The following is a 15,110-nucleotide window of genomic DNA, read 5'->3' on the forward strand; positions in this document are numbered from 1 at the left end:
TTTGTGCAGCGTATTTTGACGATTCACAAAAATGATCAATTTAAGAAATAAAACGGCGGATTTCCGCGGATACGCGGAAAATTGCCATCTATGATTGTATTCTATTTTAATGTTTAACACATTCCAACTTTCCTGGAATTGGGTTTCCAGATTGTTCAATGGCAACTTCTTCTTTATTCACTCTAAATGTCTACTTCATTTTTGCATGGCGCCACACTGCCCCTAAAAGGCCAAAATACATGACGAATAAATGGTAGCATGTCTGCTTCGCAGTTCGGAGGTTTTGGATTTGAATTGCCGGTGCTTCAGGTTACTCCAAATCCATGCATATTAACATTCATTAAAAAAATAGATAAATTAAATTAAAAACAAAAAAATAAAAGACCAGACCAGACACCTAATTATATAAGTACATAATGTACTGAGTATTGATAATGTGTAGTTGTAGAAATTCTACTGATACCTGCCTGTCATACTGAAAGCAAATTGGACATTTTGACGCTTATTCTGGACATTCTATTGCTTCATTTATTTTTGTTGAGGGGACACTGTTTAACAATCTGCATCAACTCAATGTTACTGATGTTGAGAAACAGTATATAGATTTACGTAAAAAGTTGTTATCTTCTCCTGAGGATACCCTTTATCCCTCTATTGCACATCATGGTATAGTTTGGTTTTATTAAACAAGCTAATCATATTGTGTTAATCAAAATTATTTTGGGGGGCTTTTAAAAATGAAATGACATCAGACTTACTTTCCTTTAACTGTGCGTCTTTTCTCTCATTCATCCCTTAACACCCGTGATCACTCATACTATGCCCGCTACTGGGCGGCTCTTGAAAGTTTTACCTGGTGTGGCAAAGGAGCGCAGGAGTTTCACTTGGGAAGTGGAGGTTATAGAGCACTGCCTCACACACACACACACACACACACACACACACACACACACACACACACACACACACACACACACACACACACACACACAGATGCAAACGCACGCGCACACGCCCGCACGCAAACGCTTCAAGTTCTGGTTCATTTTCTGCATTTCTCTTGTTTGTCTGCATTCTAAAGTTTTATACATGTCACATGAAGAACAGAGATTCTTGTTGACCCAGTCCTTGTGTCTACAATAACAATCCCTCAACTATTACAATTTCAATTTTTTATTAGAAATATTCGACAGTCTGTATCTAGTCACATAGTGTCACATGTCGACATTTTTTTGTTATATTCTCAAAGATATTTACAATAATTTAACACAGTGGTTATTATGGTGGCAAATAAAATGCTTAAAAATATCTAGGTCTATTTGCACGTGATGCCCACTAATCACAGTAGTGTGTTTTTGTTTACTTTGTCAAAGGTTTTGTCCATGTGTTCTCTAATGTGCTCTGAAGTTGGGTTTAGCTGATATTTTATTTCAAATGCCAAACCCACTCTGGGGGTTTAATAAAATGAAAAACACTCACTTTGGTCAGTAGGTGGTAGTACAAGACCATATTTTATTATTATATTTCTACCAAAAAACGCTTTCCATCTGACTGTAAAATTAAGACAAACACCATATTGTGGTGTATGTCTGCTGGCCCATTTCAAGGTATTGACGAGTGAATGGAGCAATATTGGAAAGTTTGATAACTATTTGGTGCTGTGTGTCTAATCCTGTATTTACCAAAACATTGTGGCCGCATGTGACCCTCATATGCTGTCCTCTAACCCCAACCCCCCCCCCACCCCCTCAAAAAAAAAAAAAAGAGATCCATCTCCGAATTTTATTTTGGTTGGTCAGTTCAACAGACATGTGATTGCTGTTCATTATATTAGTTAGAAAATATAATCTTTTAATAATATAACTGTCATGGAATGGGGGGGAAGCAAAAGAAGTGTGTGCTTTTCGTGATATACTTGTTCCACATATAAGGCCATACAAGTAGTTTTCTTGTAAATACACACGAGTTTTCTGAGTAACAATTTCCATGATCCTTGGAAGACGTTAAATCGTATCATTTACAAAACATACTTTAGTAGGAGTCGTGCAGCACATTTGTTTTTGCAGTTTCTGCATTGTCAATTCGAAATAATGCCCAGTTTTTTAATAAAGGGATGGTCTTTTTAACTATATTTTATAAAGCTGATTCTTAATCAATTATTAAAATAAATCTTCTTACCCAACAGAAAATGTGAAGGGATAACCAGACAATTCATGCACAGTAGGGCAATTGTAAATATCTGTGATAGGATGAGAGGTGGCTGTAAGTCAGTAGTGGTTCAACTCAAGTGAACAACTAAATCACCGCAAGATATGAAAAACAAACTTCACGTCTTTCTAAGAAGGAAGGGGCAAATAATTTTCTGTTATATAATTACTAATTGTAGCCTGTTGAACACACAATGGGGTGATCAGATACTGTATACTGGTTCTAAAACGTTGCCTATTTCTCGATCTATAATAACATACTGTTTATGTAAAGGCAAAGCAAAATCATTTTCTTTTCAAAGTAGTTGAGTACCGAGTAGAGAGTAATTGCCACATTTACTGAACAATGGTTACAGGATGGTAAAGAATGGTGAACAAACTGGTCCAAGCAATTGGCTGCCTTTTGGTCATGGAAATTGGAAAATGCAAAGTGCTGGGCTGTTCACAACTGAGGGAGGTCATTAGTTTAAAATAAATCCAGCCATGGACATTTTGGCTCTCAGTGAGAGTGATTGGGAAACTTTGCTGTATGGGGTTTTGAGGCTCCACATACGATATTGATGAAGTCGGTGCGAAGTCACGGTCAACTGGTCTCACATGGAAATTTGCCGACTATTTTGACAATAAAGCAAATATCGTGTAAACATTGTCACTGCAAGTACGATATTGGTTTTATTTATTTATGTTTTGACTGTTTTCATGGCTTATAATTACCACAAGAAATTTATTTTGTTGACTCAATTGTCTTCAGAAGTTTTATCTTTCATTTATTGTTTTGTTATGCCATTTGTATTTATGTTTGATGTCCGTGTTTGTAACCAGTTCTCATGGCTTTATTACAGCTGCAGCGATTGTGAAGGCTCAATATAAATAAAGCTGTATTGTATTGTATTCCTTTATTGTAGCACCATCTAGTGTAGTCCTTTCTCAAATAGTGGGGCACGATGCGATGCCAGGGAGGAGTGCGTGTGACTCTGGGGAACATGCTTTTTTTGCCAATGGGTAATTGCACAGCCACGACAGCAGTTGGCAGTGACCCCCGCAATGTCAGAGAGTGCGTAGGGAGTATTAGCTCTATGGTGTCATTTGGTTTTTTGGGATTTTTTTTTGCACCGAGCATGTGATATGAAGTGTAGGAAAACAAACCCTCAAGAGACAAGATGAAAAGAAAGGTGGTGTGAGACGAAGATAACGAGACAAAAGAAAGTCACCCGAAAGCTAAGACAAGGAAATATGACGAAACGTATGCAGCGCTTGGCTTCACAGTGACTGCAGTGGGAGATGAGGAAAGACCAGTGTTTTAACTGTGTCTCAAAATACTGGCAGTAGACAGCATGAAGCCAAATAAATCAAGGCGCCACTTAAAGCTATTACAGCTCAATCACGCAGATAAACCGCTGGAAACATTGGGCATTGCAAAATGTGCTCATCGTAGCCATTAATCCTGACTTCCTCATTTTGACAAAAAAAAAATAAAATCAGCACAATTTGTTTTATTCATTTTTCTTTTGTAGACTCAAGTGTTTTATATATTCTGCTACTGAGTTAATGTTGCTAAACTGAATTTGAATTTATTATTACCGTATTTTCTGCACTATAAGGTGCACCGAAAAGTCTTCAATTTTCTTAAAAGCTCATGCTGCGCCTTAAAATCCAGTGCGCCTTGTTTATGGTCATTTCGGTAATATGTCGACCCTGGCTCCTTTCTGGAGACATGCTTACAATGTTATAACTTGCTGTTGGTTCAGTGAACTGCGTCGCTGCTTTATTAAATACGTTTTTGTTGCAGCTCCAAAAAAAGGAGAGCTATGGTGTTGTTTTTTTAAAACGCACACTTTATGAATGTTTTTCAGAGTCTCAACAAATACAGTTACGTCTGTCCGTCTCTGTGCCTTCTCTTCTTCCTTGGACTCGAGAGGCGTTCATGGCCACCTCGAAAAAACATAAATTAACGATTCTTTCATTGAAACTACAAAAATGGAAAATAATGCATCAAAACAGCAAATCAAGCGAGTAAATCACAAAATAAATTCTATAACCCCCCGACAGAATTTATTTTGTCATTTCCTAATTTGTGAATACACAACAAAGGAATAAATAACAAACACTTCTGAGACAGTCCAGTCTCCTACAATTTACTGACATCTGATCGTTCTGTTGCAGCTACGCTCAAGGAAATGCCGAAATAAAAAAATGTTTTTTTTTAATTTTTTTTACCAAATTATGAGATGCTCTGGTGGAATTTGCATGACTGTCAAAGTGTCCCAACAGGGTACACATCTCCAGCGTACAGGAAGCAACAACAAGAAAAAGCCAAGCCAAACTCTGGATCATATCTTTGCTGAAAATGAAGCAGAGGACACAGAGCAACACGGCATCACGGAAGAGGATATTTCTGAGGAGGATGATAATGCGGAGTAACAACCGGATACAGATACATCTTATCAGTCTGATGAGGAGGTCACCAGTAGTGACGGTGTTGCTGGTCCTCCTGAAACATTCTGATTCAAAACGGGGAATATCTATTGGAGTTTAGTACCTCCTGATGTACATGGCAGGGTAGCAATTGCAAATGCCATCAAAATGACCCTTTGGGATGACAAGGTTTCCTTCAAGAGTAAGTGACATCAAGATATGCTTTGATTTGTTAATGGCATTGTCACACACACACACCAAAAAAACCCTGTCTTCTTCTTGCGGGAGTGTACAGATCTAGCAATGAGACCACTGAATGGAAGGAATATTTTCCGGGCAGCAATGTGATTTAGACCTTTCAAATGATATCAAGAATAGCTCACTCATATTTGATAACAGAGACACCAGAACGAAAGCTGAAAAGCTTGCTCCCATCAGGGATGTCTGGAAGACCTGGGTGCAGCTCCTTCCAGTTATGTTCAACCCAGGGCGAGAGATGACGGTAGATAAATGTTTTATCTACCCTGTCCATAGAAATTACTAGTGATGGCCAAATAAAGCCCCATGAAGCAATGAAGCTTTGCAGCCAATTGGTTTGCACATGTAGCAAAGCTTCATGGTGCATTATACTCTATGGCGCCATCAAGTGGTCCAGAAGCCCAACAGGTCAACAGTGTTATTTAGTGACTATTTGCCTAAGACAAAGATATGAATGTGCTTGTGTTAGTAATTTAGTATGTGAACAAAATACAACAAATGCTAAGGATCTTGTCTGTTGTCTGTTTAAGAGGGAGGAAATTTCATCTGCACATTTGACAATAAAGTTGTACTTGACTTGATAAGTTGTTATTCATTTTTATTTAGAAATAATTGTTTTCCCACAGTGGCTGGCTTTAAACGGTTTCTTTTTTTTTGACAATATTTCACCAGCTTTAGAAAATATTCTTTCACAAGGCACAGATGAAGCTGGGGTGCAGAGAAATGCAAGTGCCAGTTTATATAAATTTGGGTAGGTATGGCCAGTTTCATGGCTCTCCTTGCTCTCATGCAAGGCTCTATAATGCCTCAACATAGATGAGGTGTTATTGTTGTATACAAGTTCCCTTGCACATAACAGACACTTCACCTGTGAAATAACAATAGTTAGACAAAAGAACAAGTGAAAAGCTGCATTGTCACATTTATATTAATGTAGTTTTTCTCCCTTACCTTATTGGAAGCAATCAAATCAAAATGTTGCCATACAGGGGAGGATCGCCTTTTTCACGCAGGTTCCATCGCAAGCAATGGACGAGGCTTGAAAAAAGATTGCACTAGTTTCACTGTTGCGCACAGGTGAAACAAGTCCAGGAGCCCGAAATCCACAAAATGTGAGATAACAGGCGATCGCCATTGCGTTTTGCAACCTATTTATACCGTAGTCTGTACTGTGTTTGCAATGCGTCGGACCACTTACAAAGCGTTTATGCGAGTCAGCCGGCGGGCAAGGCTTCACACGTCATCATTTCCAGGTTTTGCCGAAATGAAGTGCGCCTCGATACAAGCTTCGTGGAAACGCCCCTCCCATTACTCGACACAAGCTTCGGAGCCTCAACCCATTTCGTCCCATCACTAGAAATTACCCCTTCCACCAATACAGGCCCAGTGAACCAGGCAAATATGGCATACAATTCCCAACAGCCTGTGATGCAAAAAACAGCAATGCATGGAATCCACAGATTTACACAGACAAATCTGCAAGTGGCATCTTTGAAAATGAACAATGCAAAACGCGTACTCTTCAAAATGACTACTCGACTGCAGGGTCACAGCATCACTTGTGATTTACTTTTATTTATTTATTTTAAATCAGCTATGACATTGGACAAGAACTACTCAGGAGGAAACTCACCATGGTGGCCACAGTAAAATAAATACATAAATAAACCTGCGCTGCCACCTGAAATGTTGCAGGCAAAGAAGAGGGCTCCACTCCCGTCAAAAGTTTGTTTTTACAGACACCACCGTTTCATACGGGCAAAAAAAAAAAAAAAAAAAACGAAAACGTTCCAGATATGTCATGAGGAAGTGACAAAATAAACCCATAATCATCCTGGATGAAAATTAGACTAAGGAGGAATGGACAATCTGGACAAGCTATGCACCACATAGACTTGCCAGCGAATGACCAAGAAATAAATAAATACTGAAATTGTGAAAGACACCAGGCCACGCCCAACACTGTGTGTCAAAATAAAGGACCATAAAAACTGACATCAAGGACCCAAAGTCACATCACTAGTACTTGAGCTCTTTTGGTTTAATTGGCTTGACTGGTTGTTGTTTGTTTGACCATCAAATTTATTTTCACGCTGTATGCTTTTCACATTGTATTTGTGCTGAAGTTCTATTAAAAAGAATGTTTTTGCCTTCCTTAAGTAAATATATATGGGTCGAAATTGACCAATGACACCATAGATGTTACTATACCGTATTTTCCACACTAAAAGGCGCACCGCATTATAAGACGCAATCTAATGCCACAGGAAATGCCAACAAAACGATCAGCTGTCAATAAAAAGTATTTAATAAAGCAGCGACACAGTTCACTTAACCAACGGTAAGTTATAACAGTTAGTGCAACATTTTATCACGTAGTGGAAACAGTCTGATATCGTGACGGTAAATCAAATGAAAGTGCAAGCACAATATCGCTCAAAATAGTGCAAAGCAATAACAATAACTCAACATTGTTTAAACGTTAATATCCATATTCACACCATGCCCAGCCTTGTTCAGCTGTAAACACACAAAAGAAGCATGTAAAGCTAACTTTTTTAGTTCATTCATCCTCGGGGAATCCCTCGAATCCTTCCTTGGTGTACGAATTGAACGACTGAGCGAATTCGGCATCCAACATGCCCAGCTCCGTCTCGTCAGTCTCCACTATCAGAGTCGATGTCTCTGACTGGTTGGCCAGCCCTGGCATAACCGATCGCCTTTAGTTTGAACTCTATGTTATAAGCATGTCTCTTGCAAGGAGCCATTTTGGGGTCTTGTATAGTCAAATATACAGCAAGCCACGAAATATTACCGTAATGACCATATACAAGGCGCATCGGATGTTAAGGCGCACTGTCAGTTTTGAAGAAAATGGAAGGCTTTTAGGTGTGCCTTTGACTGCGGAAAATCCGGTAGCTATTTTTTTTTTACTTTGAACATTTAACCCTTTCAGGAACAGCGGTTATTACAGTGGATAGCTTATCAGGTTATCAGGTGGCAGTTACTATTTGTGAATGAAAGGGTTCAGAGATTGTTTTAATACCCTTCACTAATAATCCTGTAACCAAACAAGCTTTTATTATGTACAGTGATCCCTCGCTATTTCGCGGTTCGTTTATCGCGGCTTCAGTGCATCGCGTATTTTTTCAAACATATTCATAATAAAAAAACATAATAAATTAAGTCCGCAAATGGTTCGCGAGAATCAACGAAAGTCAGCAAAACAACAGCGAGTCACATAGAGCAACATATACAGTACTACATGTATATGTTTACTGTATTTTGTTATTCATAAACTAACCTAACTTATACATCTTTAAATCTGTTAGTATACAGCATTAAGTCATGTTAATTACTTCAAAATTTACTTCTACATGCATGTATACCATTACATTTGGCCTTACAAATATGTACATGTACCTATATGGAGGGGGGGTTGCTACTTCGCGGATTTTCGTTTATCGCGGGTGGTTTTGGTTCCCATTAACCGCGTTAAACGAGGGATTACTGTATTTAATTCTCATAAGGTTCATTTGACATTTTTTTTTTTTAATTATGAAAACGTAGGACAAAGGATGGATGGAAGGGTATTGTATGCGGTCACAAAAAAAGCCAAAAGGCCAACAACAAAAAATATTAAGTGATCATTTCATGGATTGGAAGCCGAACAATGTATCCAATAAATAAGAAACAAATTGGATGATGAATACTTGTTTTCAGGGTATTTTAGTGGCTGCCTTTCCAGCAGCTCCTATATTTTGTTGTTCTACTTCTTCCTTTCATAACTTTGCTGCTGTGAATTGGGAATTTCCCCATTGCGAGACTAATAAAGGTTTTCTTATCTTATCTTATTTACAACAGAGTTCAAAACTGCCTCATGAACATAAGAGATAGTAACAGAAAGCGAACATAAGAGGAAGGATAAAGAAAACAGGGTGGATAGTTTGAGAGTGTGCCTTCCCCCATTCACTGACTGTACTCGATGCCCCTTGTACATTCTGGCGTCAGAGACTGCAAGCTTCCCTTTTTAAATACCATATTATAATTATTTCTAAAAAACATGTTTATAACAGACTGTATAATATGTATTTATATGTCTTGATGGCAGCTGTGTGGGTCTTACTAGCTTAAAACCCGTAAATGTATTTTTTGGGAGTGTGAAAACGAATGTGTCTTGATTGTCTGTTATATGTACGATGTAACATCGTGCAACAGTAATTCAAATTTTTAATCACTGCAAAACCAGTGGCCGACTCTTGGCCACTCAGGAAAACAAGGTGCCCAACCCCATACCATGTGCGAGAGTTGAGCCAAGTTCGGCCAGATCGCGAGGTGAAAACAGAAGGACAAGAGTATGACAGAATTTGTCACATTTGTGGTTAGTGATTAGAAGTTTGGAACCCTTACCTTCTCCATCTCTTGTCTGAAAGTGGTGAAGACGTCGTTGCTTTTGGCCAGAGTGCTCTGAAACTCCTCAAACTTGTCCATGTACAGCGAAAGCTAAGGCACATGAGATGAGTTTTAGAATCTTTCGATTGTCAAGTTAAGTTACTTTTATTGATAATACACGCAGAAATAATGGTCATTAATCATGTGACATAATCACAATTCCGATCTTTTTGGCTCGAAACACCACCACAATGGATTTGAAATAAAACAAACGTGCTTTAACGGCATACTTTTGAACTGAGTGTATTGACATGCATATCAGATGAATTACAACAGTGTGTTTATGTGCCTCCCATTTTTTAAAGGATCACAAGTAATGGAGCTGCTCATTTATTTCATGGCCAGGTGTGTGTGATTCCTTCATGATCCCATTTACAAGAAAGAGACAAAAAGTGTAGAGTTCATTTTAAATGTTCTATTTGCATTTGGGATCTGTTGGCTGTTAACTCTTATTATGAGATGCAAAGAATCACTATCAGTGAAGCAAGACATTCGGATGAAATTTCAAAAGAAAACCATCAGGGAGATTGTAAAAGCAGTAGGTTAGAGTAAATCAATTGTATGGCACAGTCTTAAAAAGAAAATGCGCCACAAAGTGCAGCAACACCAAAAGACCCGAAAGACCATCGATATTCTGTCATAAAATCCAAGATTGTGTCCTAGCGTATGGCTGCCTTGCTACGCCCTCTCGAATAATGTCTTTCTTTGTGTCATTTTCATTCAATTTTGACAACCCTACACCACTTACCTACTACATGAGTGAAGACTTGCTTAGCATTAGGCTCACTCTCAAACTGCACCAAATTCGCAAAACAAAGGAGGATGCCTATTGGAGAGGGGACTCAGTCTTGTAGAAGCAGACAGGAAACCAGATGGTGAAGGAAATTGACAACACCCAGAGAAGCTATGCAGTCAAGCTGCAAGACCAGCATTCTGCTAAAAACTCTACGATTCAAATATAATTTCACTGGAGATTTGAAAAGGACACTTTCACATCCCACACCCATGCAGCCCCACCACTGACTATCTCCATCACACATATGACTAACACCTCTGTCTTGACCATTCAAAAACAAGATGTGAGACACTATTTAAGAAACCTCAGATCAATATGGCTTCAGGCCCGGTGGCTTCTCTCCCTTCTGCTACACCATCTGTACTGATCAGCTGGATACAGTATTCACTCAGATTCTCAATATAGGGCCACTGCTGTACACTTAGCAGTTTTCCTGCCAAGCAAACTGTCATGAAAAGTAAAAGTATATCTGTTTGCATGGTATCCCCACTTTGACTTTCAAGATGATCAAACTAGTATAAGGATTTCCGAAGAATAAAAAATACTATTTATTTTTAAATACTGATTTTATTTATTAAGTAGAAAACAATTGAGAGTTGCCTGTTCCTGTACGAAACAGTACTTGTCCCCTTTGTTAAATCATGATTTAACTATGGCTAATTCTTTGAAAAGGTGAGTTCATGTTCACCGGCCACACTAAAGCCTGATTACCTTCAGACCTGTTCAATCAAGATCATTTAAATAAGGGGTGAGGGTCAAACAAATTTTTGTCGCGGTTTGTGGTCACCAGTTCTGTTTGTTCGCAGCCCTGTGTTGTTGGGTGGCATGAGGTGAAGTTGGTGCTTCTGTTGTTTGCTCATCTCGCTTTGATGGTTGCCGGGTATGCTACGGTGTAACGTGTGTTGCTGGGGAATTTGTTCTTCCCTTTGTACCCATTCTGTTTTACTGTGGTCGTCTATTTGCTTATTTATCTACTTGCTTTTTTCCTTGGATTGGCAGTCGTCCGCTTTCATCCAACCAGCAACTGGGATCTGCCACTGTTGGGCTTTTGTGCACTTTTGCTTGTAACAGTCACGTCCGTGAACCCTCTCCCAGCTTGGTAGCATGTGGCATTGTGTTGTAGTGGCTGGCACCACCGTGTTTTACCGGCAGTTTGCCTTGATGGGTCTCTGTTAGTCATTGTAGCCTCTGCGCAGCCACTCATAGCTTAGAGCTTTGTGTGACTTATGCCTTTGCGTCTCCTATCTTTCTTAGTATTGGCACTTCTGCTGCCATTTTTCACCAGCAGTCTTGCCTTGATGTTTGCTGTGTGCCTTTCCTTGTGATAGCAATGTTTGCCTCCTCTCTCCCAGCCAGCAGCATTATAGCTTCCCACGCAGGAATTTCACACGTTCAAAACCCCATGTTTTGAGTCGAAGGTTGCCCCTTACATCTGTCGCGCAGGTAGTGTCCTCCCCCACTTCCATAGCCTTACCGCTATCACTCTGGGCACAGGATTCAGCTCTGATGCCAACCGGGTGAGGAGCCCATCAGCGACACGGAGAAGTCTTTGCCGCTAGACCATAAGCTGTCTGCCCTCCCAGCAAAGGACGTGATCGAATCCGTGAATCCTTTGGTGCACCTCAAAGGCATCTACTCAACTTACTTCCTTGTGTCAAAGAAGATGAATGCCCAACACTGAACATGAATGGACCTGGACAACTGACTCATTTGTGAGCCTTCTCGTACTCAGGCGGTCCGGAATACCTCCATTCTGCGTTGTCAGCTTTGCCGGTTAGGCCTCACACATCAATGTGCAGTGCATTCTGCTCTCGTCCATTTTCTGCTGTGCCTCTGGGGCCAGCATGAGCTTGTGTGGTCGGACAACACCTCAAACATTTTCCACATATGCGACACCAAGGCGAAACGAGGTCAGCCCGGGTGTTGCGGGCCTCACAGCGCTTTCTCGGGTGTACTGCCCCAAACCTGGCCAGTCCACGGGCAGTGTATCTTCAGATCAGAGGTCGATATCTTTACCTCTAAGATGCCACCTACTGTCCCCTTTGGTTTTCCCGGAGGGCGGACACCAGACCTCTAGGCCCGGATGCATTGGTACACCCTTGGCTCCCTACTAATTGGTCTCAGCTTGTGCATTTGGCCGATAAGCTATTTATGATGATACGAGTGCAGTGTGTTCTACCAGAGACAAATTTCTTGTGTGTTGTACATACTTGGCCAATAAAGATGATTCTACTTCTGAACCACTGATTACCCGCTGAAAGGAGTTGGTCAAACGGACGATTCTTGATGCCACAACCCTGTTTATTCGGCCATGGTATGCTAAGAGGTGGACGTTATTTGTGAAGTGGTGCGTCAACCACGGGGTGAATGCTGTGGATTGCTTGATTCCCACTGTTTTGGACTTCCTGCAGTCTTTCTTTGATATGGGTCAGTCTCCAACTCTGAAGGTTTATGTGGCCACTATTTCTTCCTAACACACTATAGTGGACAAGGGCTTGGTGGGGTGCCATGTTCTTGTTTCATCGTTACTTTGAGGAGGCTCTGCCTCTTTGTCCCTGTGATGTGTCTTGTGTCCCGAAATGGGACTTTCACTTAATGCTGGACACACCATGCCAGCCCCCTTTTGAACCCCTGGCTGATGCGGACCATCAGTGGGTGTCTCATAGAACTGTGTTATCGCGCACCACTGCCTCCACAAAGCGTCTCTGAGTTTCATGCACTGTCGATCAGGCGATCTGAGGTGGGACCTGGATTGTGCTGGTGTCCCTCTGTGGCCTCACACTGCTTTTGTTTCCACGGTACTGTTGGTTCGCATTTTAACCAAGCAATCCAGCTTGCATGTTTTGTACCCCAATCAAGGGACACTGGGGTCAATGCGGAGCTCTTGTGCCATGCCTCCACATTTATACTGACATTACTGTGGTCGTCCGTATATCTGCTCAACTTTTTGTATCCGATGAGGGCCCTCCAAACAGTGCGTGTCTCGCTGGATCAAGGATAACATTCACCACTCTTTTCAGGTGTTGGACCATCCCATACAATTGTGGGTGTGATGTCAGTTGACCAGGAGAGCTGCCACTTTGAAGGGGGAGGAAAGACATTTGTGCTACTGTCCCTGGGCATCACGTCATCTTCTCCAGATTTTATCATGTGGATGCCACCACTCACCATCCTCTTGGCGTGGTCTTTCGCTCTTCTGAGGTTTCTCAGTGATGTTTGTGTTTGGAATTTCTTGTGACTTTGTTGGTATTCCTCAATCCGTGCTGGTAGCCATTGCCTGTGGCAGTTGGCTGAGACAAAATAGAATTAAAGTTATGTCTGCAACTATGGTTCCAAGAGTCCTAAATGACGGCCAGAGCGTCATGTCATTCAGAATCCTCGTGCAACTGAGTAGGTTATGAGGGGCTCTCTTCCAGGTGTCACCAGCTCTTATACAAACCCTGGGTCCCTAATGACGCATGTTGGTATGCATTCATGAGCTGCATGTGTGAAAGGGACTATCCTGTGCTATTAGATTTCACCTCTGGCAGTTATTCATGACTCATAGACCCATAGTTAAAGCTTTGTTGTATTCCTAAATTTAGCTGCTATGGCTTTTAATCAGGTGTGCTTTGTAGTAGTCCTGAAATTACATGATGCCCTTTTTTCATGTGTCAGGCCGGTCACACGAAGCGTAAATTAATAAGTCTTTGCTCATGGTTTTTCAGGAGAGCAGACATGAACATTAAAATCTCCCGTAAAGAGGATAAAAATCATACTAGGGGTTCAGCAAGAACAGATGAAAAGGTTACTGTTGTTGAGTTACCACCTTGGACGCTAAATTAACATATGAGCCCCTATAAACCAGCGGAAGGAAAAGAATTGAAATATTTCTTAGGACAACAGTGAGGTCCAACACAAAGTTTAACCTCTTGAAACAAGAAAAAAATTATACACTAATTTTTGGTTTGTGATGCTGATTCTTTATTGACCTGCTGCTTGAGTTGAACTTCTTGGTCCTTCATCATCTCACACTTTCGTCTTGATTCAGTGGCATCTTTCAGCAACTGAAATCACAAAAATTAAAATGCTCACAGGAAATTCACATGAACAATCATTGTCCCCAAATCCTTTTTGCTTGATCTGGGTTGAATAACTGTGAACATGAATGGTTCAAAGCTGCAATAAAAACATTGTAGAGGTGTTACTGGTGTGAAGACAGTCTCACTTTGAAAAGTTGCTTGATGGATCATTGGAGATATCAAAACTAATTTGCGCACTTTGCAATGCAAAATTCAAATGCCATATCAGTTGGAAAGAACTAAACCTGTATGTGAGAAGTTTTGAGAATTGTTTCTCTGAGAATATTGAAAGAACAATTCCTGCAAAAATGACCCAGTTTTTACCTTTTTGGTGCAACAGTTGTATTTTATAGAAAGATTTCAATTAGAGGATCAAATAAAGATATGAGAACAGTCTAATTATGATACGAAAATATTTGGTATTTGACGATTTTACATTAATTCCATGATTTTACTCAAATAAATATCTGTTACAAGGTTCAAAGAAAAAGTTGAAAAATGTGATTAATTGCGTTTAATTATGAAGTTATGTTAGGCGGAGAAAAAAAAAGTGATATTCACGTTGAGCGCGTGTCGTTTGCCCTGTTGTCTGTCAACAACATTGAATCATGGCGGCGGCCGCGATCTCCGACGACAGTTTAAACCGCGTTTTCTGTGTTACAGTCGCATGCTCGCACCGTAATGTTAAGAAAATACCATCCATTGATGTATCGAAAAAATTCAGCGAACTATTTGATTAACACCACGGGCCGAGTAAAAACCGAGGGCGGAGGAGGATGGTGGAGGAGGATGGCGGAGGCGGCGGCGCGCCCCTGCCCCCTGAGTCCGGAGCGGGGAGAAAACTAAATAGGCAACGGCGGCGGGGGCGTTGCGGGGTTAGGGGACGGTGTCGGGCGCGGGGACGGTCGGTGCGCGTCGCGT

The 15,110-nt window shown here is 40.7% G+C and overlaps 1 protein-coding gene across 2 annotated transcripts in view; it reads right to left on the reverse strand.

Annotated features, from left to right (window-relative positions):
* Nucleotides 1–15,110, reverse strand: part of txlng (taxilin gamma) — a 59,876-nt gene that overhangs the window by 10,811 nt on the left and 33,955 nt on the right. For both annotated transcript variants that reach the window (XM_019879849.1, XM_019879850.1), the window contains 2 exons: nt 14,100–14,174; nt 9,291–9,383 (listed from right to left, as the gene is read on the reverse strand). In XM_019879849.1, coding sequence (XP_019735408.1) covers nt 9,291–9,383; nt 14,100–14,174 — 168 coding nt within the window. The remainder of the gene's footprint in view (nt 1–9,290; nt 9,384–14,099; nt 14,175–15,110) is intronic.

Source organism: Hippocampus comes, unplaced genomic scaffold (genome assembly GCF_001891065.2).
Source record: "Hippocampus comes isolate QL1 unplaced genomic scaffold, H_comes_QL1_v1.1 scaffold175, whole genome shotgun sequence".
NCBI classification, from domain to species: Eukaryota; Metazoa; Chordata; class Actinopteri; order Syngnathiformes; family Syngnathidae; genus Hippocampus; species Hippocampus comes.